General features: G+C 34.7%; 1 protein-coding gene across 5 annotated transcripts in view; it reads right to left on the reverse strand.

The window, feature by feature from the left end:
* Positions 1-12,573, reverse strand: part of LOC117327766 (androglobin-like) — a 125,451-nt gene that overhangs the window by 88,790 nt on the left and 24,088 nt on the right. Inside the window, exon 1 of one of the 5 annotated variants that reach the window (XM_033884927.1) lies at positions 5,720-5,814. The exons of the other annotated variants lie outside the window; for them this stretch is intronic. Within the exon in view, the coding sequence (XP_033740818.1) occupies positions 5,720-5,799 (80 nt within the window). The 5' untranslated portion in view covers positions 5,800-5,814. Of the gene's footprint in view, positions 1-5,719; positions 5,815-12,573 lie in introns of those variants that run through there. 5 annotated transcript variants of the gene reach the window in all.

Consider the following 12,573-nt stretch of genomic DNA (forward strand, 5'->3'; position numbering starts at 1 on the left):
CCTGAAGAAAACGAGACCTGTGCGTAGTTCTTCTGTTGGAATTAGCACATAAATTCAATCTAATGGTGCAAAAACGTTTTAGATTTGTTATCAAAAGCGGGAAACAATTTTGACCGATGGAAGTGGTCTTAATGGGACATATACTGCCACTAGGGACAGTTAACATGATTATCGCCTTGCCACTAGCATCAATCATGCATGCTACATTAAAACATTAACAGTCATTATCATATCAAAAGTGTATACATCACACCGATACACAACAGGAAGGCACGTGACAAAAGTACCACGTGGTCACGTTCCACCCAAACCGTGACAGGGTACTGATTGGAACCATATCGATACAGGGTCTCCCGTAGGATAAACTAACATTACATTACACCGAAAAGTAATTTTGTTTTTACCGTTATGAAATCTCATTAGAGAAAATTGAGCCATTATGTCTTAACAACAAGAAAGGGAACGCATTTATCATAGCCATCAATAACACACATATCACAGATGGAAATGTTAGGGTTTTATCGCTCCAAACATGACATTCTAAATCTTCTCATCTCATGGAATTGGAGATCAAACAAAATATAAAATATACATACACCCGAGTCAATACACATGCCCTGAATGTTGATAATAATTAACAAAAATTGTTTATAGCAATACTATATGTAAAAGTGTCCACAAACACACCTGTCGCTTAACAATTACCATTGTGATATCGATAGCTTGGGTAGATGATATGATTACATTGTTACTTGAATGACGAATCAAAATCTATACGATTAAAAAGCTTGCCTTTATGCCGACACGATTACTGAAGTAACAGTTCTTTATTACAACATCATGAACAATGTATAAATAGTTCGGTTCACAGTGTATGGTCGTGATTAGAAAAAAATAAATAAATGAAAAAGCAGTCCATTTTATGTACCTAACCTGGAGTATCGAGAATTGCATCTACACGACATAAATGTCAGCGGCACTTTGACTACAGTTAACATGCCTTTACTTCTTTATCTACGGTTACTTGATTCCTATATAGACGTGTTCTATAACAGGATCGTATTGTAATACCTAATGTCCGCCAGTCTACGATCAGGCATGTTGTAGCAATTTGGGCATTCTTTCAGGTATTCCTTTAAATATGAATTAGGAAATGTTACACAGATTCAGCAAACGTTCGTGATACCGGAACAATACGTTTGTCGACACTTTTAGGTCTCTAAACGAGTTAAATTGATGCGTTATTAATTCATTTAGCATAAACCGTCGTAAGTGTAAAGGGTTGGAGGCAGAAAACAACCAAATTAACATACATTATGGTATACCGGTCAGTTATCGTCATACAAGAGGATATTTATCGTATTCCGTCTGATGACACAGACATAAAGATATCTGTATATGTTTGACAGCCTTATTTTTAGTCTACGAACAATACGTTCATGGAGACAACCCGATATATACCCCGTTTTGGCGATAAGGTCATAGGGATGATAATTGTTCCGATTTCATTTAAACTGATTAAAATGCAGATTAGTTTGAGGGGAAGAACATATCTTGCTTCAACAAGACTTCATATACTTGATGAACTTTTTGTGAAATGAAAGATGTCTTCAAAGACATTTTCTGGAGGAGTGTTATTTCATGATTAATGTCGATACCTGGCTGTATACCAGAGACCTTTTGTTAGTCCTCCAATATTAAATACAGTATCTGGTTGGGGCCATTGTCATGGCTGGTAATCTGTGTGCGAAGTATCCATCACAATAGGGCAATTTAAATTTTCCATTATTTTCTGTTACGTCTTTCACCTAAATTAACGGAATTTATACGACATGAATTAAACATGATGTCCATAGTATTTGATTGGAATCTAGTATACGAGCTATTTATACTAAAGTTAACTTACTGTTGTAGGCAATATAAATCAATTGATAAGAATTTTACATAACATTTACAATATCAGTTTCTGGTAAAATGCCTGCAATTTGAACTGCATGCATTTAACAAAGAAACATTTTTTACTATTGCAATTATGGTAGGCAGTAAGAACTGACGGTACGTAAGCTTAATATGGAATATGATCACATCATATGGATATATGAAGATATTAATACATCATGTATCCTAACACATGGACTAATCTAATGAACTGAGGACATATATACAGTCTAAATGACTTGTTCTAATATAACCGATTCTATAGGAGTATATGGGGGTGCTTCACTTTATGGCCACAGAAAACACGTATGTGCCAGAAGTAATATACCTCATCATTATCACTGAATTTACGACTTCTCGAGTGGCCGATACTATCACCTGTCGGACAATACAAGGTCAAACAATAGGTAGATGAAAGGACCTCAATCACTTTATATAGCTTTGTATGTCGATTGGTCGGTATTACATCTGTAGATTTGTGAAAACTGAGAACCACCACTAAAGCAAATACAAGTCGAAATAGGTATCTAAAGTCAGAACGGAGAGAATATCACATGACCCGCTAATCCTGAAACAGAGAAACATATACCTGTCAGGGAGTCTCCAGTGGGAACATTCTCACCCTCGGGTATTACACATCCTACGTTATGTATCTTAAACATATTGAGGTTTCTAAAAACAATGTTCACACGAACATGTTATATTAGTATTTTTATGGAGAGTTGTATAATTATGTACATTACGTCGTTTGATAAAACCGGCCAATTTCAATTCATAGGTGGTGTTAGATGTTTTCTGTTTATTTACAAGTCTAACAAGCTTGCCATGGCAATGATCCGTAGTGGGAATCATTTATAGATATATATGTACATATGTGTATACCACATTACCATGGCAACAGTATTATATTATCATATACAGACAGATATCATACAAGTCTTTCCTTTAAAGGATTTTAGACACAAAAACGTTAAAGTTGTCTATAGGTTGGTTTTCTGAAAAGCAGGTCAAATTACCCCCATACTGATACAGGGCACAACATGGGCCCATCTGGACAACTGACCTATATGCAAAAATTCATTCTGATAACGAGGTCGGTCAGCCTCCTACGTCACAGGTTCACTGCTGCCGAGACGACAGCTAAGCTGATAGTATAACTAACGTTATAAACACCCAAATGTGTGTCACATTAAATCACTATTTACACAATATCTACCACAACGGTTATGTAATGTGGGAATAATTTACATTAATATATTGGGTTACAACAGTGAATTGGTTAGCTGTACTCCAGTGATGATCCTGTTATTCATTAAACAACTGTATTCAATTCAACTTTATTCCATAACTTTTACAACTTATTGGATAAAATAGTATATAAAATTAATGGATAAAGGCATCCACTCTTACATGATTTATAATTCAATAAGCTACTTTGTCAGATTTGTTACAGGGAAACAGAGATATAATCATTAAAAATGAATATATTCTAATTAAAATCTTATAAAAAAATCTTTCTTTTAGTTTATTTGCTTAGTGATAAATATTTTCCTAAATTGTTAAGTTTTTTTTTGTATTTTCTACTTTGAATAACTGGATACGTTTAAACATACTAGGGTATTTAAAATGATATGTTTTAATCAAAGTAACACGAATGTCTGTGTAATATTTTCACCACACCAAATACATTTCCTTCATAACCTTCACAAAACATTCTTTAAGGAAATGGTCAAAAAAGGACGTTGTTTGAATACATTACTGTAAAATTGATCAGAACAGTAACCGATTTCTTCAAACATATACCCAAGACTGACAGTTCAAAGTTCCCGATTTAAATAAAGAATCCAAGGATCTTTAGTTTCCAACATGGCATCATAACATGCTTCGAGTAAAAAAATATCTGGAGGTTTTAATTTAAAAATTCTTGATTTAATATGTACAAAGGAAATCCTCAAAGTTCGATGTACAAAAAACCCATATATCGTCTTAGATAAAAAAAAAAAAAAATCAGCTCTGTGATTAGGTACAATCTAATTAAATTACATCAGGATGAGACAACAGTATTTCAAACTACTGCATTTTTATCAAATCTATATCTTGCATAATTAAGAAATGGATATTTGTATGTTAATATTACGTCAGGAAAGGGTAAAACATGTTCTTAAATGTGTATGAAATCTTATCAAATAATGCCAAAAATAAAATGGTTAACAAGGCCAGGAAAATTAATCACCGTAAAAGACTGCACAAGTGAGATCTTTTGTCACCTCACTGTATAGTAGACCAGATATGTATATATCGCATATGTGATATTTACATCTCTGAGTAGACCTATAGTGTATATGCCATTGTTTGATTTAAAAAAAAAAAAATGACATGGGATAATAGTAAATTACCATGGTTATGATATTGTCCGTTGGTCTACTATTTCGATTATACAATTACAGACATGAGGTGTGGAAAGAAAATCTAAACATGTAAGATGATAAAATCAGGACATTCACTGTCATTGCTTTCAATGTTTACAAAATAATATGGGGCTCTTTGAAGTTTCCCTCTATAAATGCATATAACGAGGCAGATACTAGCCAAGTGATATTGGTGAGGTGAACAAGATGACGCGTCGGACCACGTGACCACCTAGCTCATTAATTTTTTTCAGCCAGCAGCAATATCCCCCTACTGGCCTAGAATAGATAAACAGCTTTGTAAGGCGAGGTGGAAACCTGTGTCAGCCAACATTTATGGGGTCGGGCTAACAGAAAATGGAAAAATATCCTATGTGTCCAAAACCCTTTAAAATGTTATTTTGGATTTATTCTGGTGAGCTAGAACGATCAGCCTGAACCATCTACCTGCCTACCACCCAAGTGAATTTGAGATATCTTACTACTGATCCCTTATATATCCCTTACTATTTTGTTGTAGTCATTATGTTGCTGTTAAGATATGTATTGATGTAGAAGAATATGTAATGCGTTTTGAAAACACCGTAGTGTGTAACTAGCAAGCCAATAATCTGCTCTGTATTATTTTTGAAACAGGTGCGTATGATATAATACTCTGGTTCAGCGCTCCAACATTCCGTTAATTATTGTCACAAGAATGCTTGCCTTTGATTTACATTAATAAAGATAGCTTGTATAAAATAGTTATATATCACATACCCGTCATTACTGATATAAACCTATTGTACCTGACCAAGATATAACCTGATATAGCAAAGCCACCTTTGTACGAGCCGACACGCTTCGTCAACGTTCACGGAGCATTTAGTGAAGACAATGGATGGGGTCTGCCCGATTAAATTAGAGAGCTCAACGATATGACCCGTGGAAGGATCAACACCCGATACTGTCACTAGCCATGATTCTCAGGTCAACAAATATTGGTGTTTGCTGTCAGATCAGGTATGGAAATGTTATATAAAAAATATCGGTGCCTTTTCCACTGTAGTGATAGGCAATACAAAGCCAAAACATTACAATAAATAAAGTCACACTCTTGCCGAGTACAACTTCTACATGGTGAATATAGATATGATCACAATAACATTGATACATTCTACCATATAATTACAACTCATTCATCAAATAAGATTAGTAAATAATGTAGCGTACACTTTGTTGCAATATAAATTTCGATTTGGTCATTTATAGGTCATTTATATATTAAAACAAAATATAAAACTAATCGAATGTATTTAGGTATACAGCGAACACATCAAAAGAATGTCAACAACTGATTTAGTAGGAACAAGCACCTGTTAACACAACCTTACCTGAATATCCCGGCTAATTTGATAGCCTTAGCGCTTCTCGACGCACTTTTCAGAGCAGGGGAAGTGACCACATCTGTCATATTTGTAAGCTTTGATATTTTATCACTGTTTTTTTCCTGATAAGAAGTTAACTACTCCGTCGAAACGTTTCAATACTTTTTCACATAATTCACAGTTAATATCACTTTCTGTGATTAATACAAAGCCGTATTATCACTGTCAGCCATCAAGGCAGTAATTCAGAAACAACGAATAAAATTAAGTTCCAACTCCATCCGAATCTTCCAATTGTTGAAGAGTTAAGCTTCAAAAATATATAACTTGTTGATTAGAGAATGTTTCACATCCAATATTCCCTAATCATAGAGAATATATATACAATGATTCCATACCCATTTCACAGTTTGTAAAGGCCACAAAAGACTGGAACATGTTGGTGAGGCGGCTATAGTGTGTCGCCGTATGTAGATGAGTGCATGCCTCACTGTTTACACGCCGTTAACTCGCACCACCCGGGGTAGCAGGTCCAAACCAGATTGTAGGCGACATTTATGGATGTTGTCTTTAAACCCATTAGATATTATATATCACTGGAGGCTCTGTCAGAACCTTTACCGCTACAAGACAATACCTAATAAACAGGAGCACAAGACAGAATCAAGCATTTCTAAGTCGACATTAAGTATAGATGAGTATTCCAGATGTCTGCTAATCAGTGTTGTTGTGATAGTACAAAACGTCACCGGTCCCATTAACACCGCACCAATTAATGCCCAGCGATTGAAATATTAAGCTGTGTCCTAACGACTACGACTGATATAGACCTGGTGCATTAGATAACTCTACATAATGGACAGCAATCAAGAAACACTAGCGGGAGTCTGTGATTGTCGCCGGGCTAACAGACCTGATACGATGGTTATTAAATAACAGGATACGTTGCTATAGAGAAAACGGCGATTAACGAACGCCATCGCCGGTAACAGGTAACAGATTGATATGTTTGTAAATACAGGTAGTCAATAACTCAACCATTGTCTTTTTTACTGTCTTATTCTAACTTTCCATAGCAAAGTCGAAGATGCATTGTAAGATAAAACAGAAGTGCATTACTATTTCTGACACTATGACGATATGCCAGAGCAGCCATCCTGTAATATCTCTCCGTTTCGGTGCCGGGTTTACGGCTGTACTTGGTGAAATGATAAACGACATCGTGGATAATTGGGATTAATAATTTGTAATCAAACTGCCTATGGCTGATATTTTATATCAGAATTCAATAATTTCCCCCTAGTTAATTTTGCCCGCTAGAAAATAACAATATTCGTTCTCTACCAGTATCAATGAAACCTGTCGGTAGTAATTGACACATAATTCTTTCTTTCTGCGTTGCGTTGACGGAGACCGTTGACGGTTGAACTCTAAGTAGGGGTATATGTTTGACTAGCACTTCGACTGAGCAATATCCTTATGTACAGAGACCTAGATCCCATACTACATCGTATCCTTTAGATAAACAAATATCTTGTTCATACTTCATTATCACAGTTATACTTTAGGAATATACATAAACGATGGACTGACACACGAAAAGGATTTGCAGGTCTACTTCATTAGCGCTCATTTCCGGCTCATTAGTCCTCATTTCCGGTTCTTTTTTCAGGTGTTCATGTACAAATAAAGCAATGTCGTGGAAAAATAGGTCTTAAACTAGTGAAATCCTTCAAAGCTTCTCTTATGTATGTTTTTTATAGCTATATGGTGGCTTCTCACGTTTTACCTATCTCTTAATTTTGACTGACAGACTCATGTAGACTCTAAAAGTCGTAGATGATGTTGTGATTTTGTCCACTCCTTTTCTTTGCTTTCGCGGAAGCAACCAGTACGTCTGACCGACTTTGACTTCTGATGCATGACTTTTATCACCAATCCGCCATTCTTCAAAACAAACCAGTTTGCGCATGCGTGTATGACATATTTTCTGCGGCTAATTTACATATATATAATGGAGCACCGCATTTGAGATTCTCTGCACCCATTATCATTCAACATATTTTTGTAATAATTCATATGTTACGGAAACATGGAGGGTCTTTAAAACATGATTGTACATTTTCACATATCCATGTCTACCTCAAATTTCGATATGGCTCTCAAAAGTAAACAACAAACAAATTTGGACGAACTTTCACTTGGTCAATGAAAAGAATATCAAATAAAAACATATTTATACCATGTCTATTACAAATATTAAGATTTTATATTACCATAGGAAGCCAATTGAAAATACATATATCACTGCCTTTAGCTATCATATAGAACCAAACAAGTCTACTACACTATCTTTAGTACAAACACACATGGAATAAGGATGGCCATGTCCTTTATGTGACAAAAGCCGTAACAGACAACCAGTGTGATAAAACCATAGGTAGTAGAGTTAAATAGAAAAGTTCTATTTGTCATCTTTATAGAGTGGATTTGAAACAATATAGTTTGTTTTTTAAGATATCTGAAAATAGGATTGTTTATTTGTTTACTGAGCTTATCGACCAGAGAACAACCAGTGTCATTTTTAGGCAGAGTTCTTTGTAGTAATTGGTGGCTACCTAACTAGAATCATACGAAAGGCCCATCGACTGCCATCCACAGCAATCAAGGTATACTTAATAGTTTCCTGTCCAAGGACACAACCACATCATCTTAGACCGGCCCGTCTCTCAGCTTCCCGAGAAACACAAACTGACACCCAATTGAGTATTAAGATGATCAGTAGAATTTGCAACTTGAATACGCTTAAACATCATGCAATGGATGTTTGCCCGAACATTGATATAGGCCAAAGCTTAATGTTAGAACGTAATAATCATTTGTGTAGAGAGGGTAAAGTGTAGCGCCAGCTCTACTTCTGAAAATAGAGAAACAGGTAAACACTATTGTAAGTTACTATTATTCCGGTAGTTCATCACCATACATGCACGTAAGACATTGGTACATTAGCTTGTTATATTTCGGCTAGACTATGGTTATGTATTGCTCTTTGTTGTACCTAACGTACTAATTCACTGTCTGTAGATGACCCAGAACAATGCAGCACGCCTGGTTACCAGTACTGGACAGAGCACAACGCATCAGTACTTTATTTATTGTATTGACTACCTGTGCAATTCAGGTCACAAAAAACTGATGTAAACATGCTAGGCAATAAAGGGAACAGCTCCTCAGTATTTACAGGAACTTGTCATTCTCTACCAGCCGTCACGATTACTACGATCCTTATTATGCGTTCCGAACTATCGCACTGTGACATATGATAACCGATGCTTCGGAAAGGTAACATCCACTTTGTGGAATAGCTTAACGCCTGCTGCAAGGAAGGCACAAACTCAAACCAATTTCAAAAATGAGATTAAAGCTCAACTGTTTACGTCTGCTTTTTAGACTCTAAATCAAAGTTCTTGTATATGTTATATTTGTTCTGTACACAGTATAACCTTTTAAATACTATCATATCATGCAATGTGAAGCGAACTAGAATAATTTTGCAAGTTAGATAGTGCGCTAAATAAACGTTGTATTACTATTTGTTTATATAGGGGAATCAGGTAGTGTTGACTGCATATAATAAACATGAAGTGGTTACAGGATAATGATAAACTGCATTTAATCGTCTTTTCTAACTAGTTGTATACTGATTTTATAGACGATTGTGACCATACCAACCTTTGCCGCTGAGGCAGTATAACGCTGTTCAATAACGCAGCTTTCAGGGGGTTGATAGCAAATGCTGCCGGCATCGTCATCCGACGATTAGGTAGCGATCTCTTTAAATCAGCCATAGTTAGAAAGTCCCTCTATAACATTCCCAGCACAGACTCGGCCATCTTTGGTAATTATCTATAAGGTATCACATTCACAACACAGGTTTTGCTGTTCATTACTGAATTACCACCATTGAAAAATAATTCCAAATTGAGAACAATAAAACAATGCCATATTTTGTGTCACAATACATGGTCCTCAATGTTTATAATGCTTTATCATATACCAAAACGCGACTAAACCTTATAGCCCTAGCGAAATCAGACAGAACCCAACGCGTGTAACGAAGCGTTGACTAAATATTTGCTTAGCTACATTTGTTGTGATTTCAGAAAGAAAACGGGTTTGTTATCTTCAATATGAACAAAACACACCACTCAAAAAAGAGACGAAATTGAAACATATACAATCCCCAGTATCAATATTGATAAGATCTCGGTAAGTGTGAACTGCCCTATGGTCACTGTATAGGTAACACTAATGTTAATGGCCAAGCCGTAACACGCAGGTTAACTTGAAGAGTCACCTATTATCCAGTGTTTTCATTTGGGCTACTAGTGGGCACGAACGAGGTAGCGTGTAACCTTTTAACTAATTACAAACTTTAATGATCAGCTTACGGAGTTGATAAGTTCACCGAATTCTTATTGGTATTTGTGTTTAAATGACGGTTTTTGACAAATTTTACATATGTTACGTATTTCTATGAATTGCTAGTACTTTGTAAACATCCGACATATGAAAATAGATACATGTAGTTACTTTCAGTCAATGTCATTAGTCCAATTGATATCCATAGGAAAAGTGGCGGCATTATTAATGTGAAAATGCTGAAAATCCTTCTTCCGATTTTTCTTTGTTTGGAGTGTTAAAAAAACACTATTATATAAAACCTGCTTAAATTTATCGAAAGATAAGTTATAATATTATCTACAAAAAGAACATCCCGTTTAGTCAAGAACAAAAGCTTGATGTTTGTAACTAGGGAGATACGAGAAATCGCTCTATATTAGTGCAACTTAAAATACTGTGATCAGCTGTCTCCATGACCGATAGCCTACTCATCTATGTAATATGTATATATAAATCAAAACATCTTTTATAGCAAAATATCACGATAGTTTGAAGTGGCTATCTAATTCAACAGTTTATATATCGCTTAGTGTGAAGTTTCTTTGATGTAAAAGTTACATAATATCGTCATATTTTAAAAGTCATAACGTAATATAACTTTTAAATTCTAATTCATAGTCATTATGGAAATTGATATCGTTGATCTTTAGTCACTGTTCATACAGTATTTCCTTATACTTTCCGTAGCACTTTGTTGACAATATTATTCAACTGACCTGATTAATCCCCGGTTTCCTAGCAATTACATACACAAAACGTCCTACATGTTATGAATGTTTTAAATAAAACATACTATCGCCAATCAGTTATTTGAAATATAATAGTAAACTATTTGGTTTTTTTTCAAATAAGAATATTTCTCATACTCGAAACTAAATAGAAATAAGAATGAATTATGTCTCGTTCGTATATATGAATATAGTATCTTTAAACGTAATACAATAATAGAATTATAAAGAATATTTCATCTAGAAGGTGATATAGGAATGGGGGAAAAGAACAGGACAAAGTAAAGGGAGGCAATTCGAACATAAACACCATAATCCTCACAGGAAAATAGAGGTAAACCCAAAGAAACCAAACATTAAAGTCGCTACCCCGCCTTGTAACTGGAAAAGTAACCATGTATTTATATTACAATGCTATACACTTTGTACCTGGTATATGGCATATAACGAATGTTGCAGTTTCCTCACAGATCAACAGCATACCGCATAAGTAAAGATAATTTTGAATGAAGTTTATTTCACATTGTATTATGTATTAGTTATAAGGTATATTAGAAAAGTTATTCCTACGCTAAAAAAAGAAGCCGATGATAACTTATCATCCGCTGGTCACCCAGTTAAAATCATTACAAACAATGTAGTTAATATAAATATGAACATATTTGTAAAAATAGTCTTCACTTATCCAGTATAATAGGGTTGTCCTTACTTTTGCATCACGATGGCTCCTCCCCCTGAATTGTGAACTACAAAATGGAGCAAGTCTGTTAGTAGTAAAGAAGAATAGTTTTATAACTAACAAGTCTCTGATGAGCTCAACAAATAATACGGGGGCACCTCGATTTGCCTTAAACCTCTAAGAAATCATTTTGGGTCATTTTTATCAAAAACCTACTGAAGTATTTATCTCATCGGTGAATTATAGAATTTGACTTAATCAACGTTCCTTTACTTGAGGAAATCTTCATTTTCTATAGGAACGCATTATTATATTTAAGAAAGCAATCTTAGTGAAGTAACTTTCCTTAATTCTAATACTGCTTTCCTATTGTCATCTTTAATTATATCTCCCCAAGTTAAGGAACGTTGATGAAAACGCCCTAATCTAGTACGATATAAGTACTACCGCAGCATTCAACTTGGCTTGCAATAAATTAAAATGGTCACCAAATGCAATTCAAATATGGACAGATAATAAATCTATTTCAATGAATATTATATTTAATTAAGCTTTAAATAAAACAAATCAGAATATCGTTTATAAATTCGCCCTGATCACATCTGGATCTGATTGGCTTGGTTTTCATGTTTTGGGTGTTTAATTTCCTAGAAGACAGGACAGTTTGAAAATCTGTATAATGTCAAATTAAGAACGTAATATTTCCGACTGTAACAAAGGTTAAAGTAATATTCTAATAATATACACCTTAACACGTGCTACATCACCGACTGTATCAAATATCTAAGTAATTTTGTAATAATATACACCTTAACACGTGCTACATCACCGACTGTATCAAATATCTAAGTAATTTTGTAATAATATACACCTTAACACGTGCTACATTCACCGACTGTATCAAATATCTAAGTAATATTATAATAATATACACCTTAACACGTGCTACATTTCAAAAGATTTGAACATTTCTCTGCCCACTGAGCCAA

The sequence above is a fragment of the Pecten maximus genome, chromosome 5 (genome assembly GCF_902652985.1).
Source record: "Pecten maximus chromosome 5, xPecMax1.1, whole genome shotgun sequence".
Lineage (NCBI taxonomy): Eukaryota > Metazoa > Mollusca > Bivalvia > Pectinida > Pectinidae > Pecten > Pecten maximus.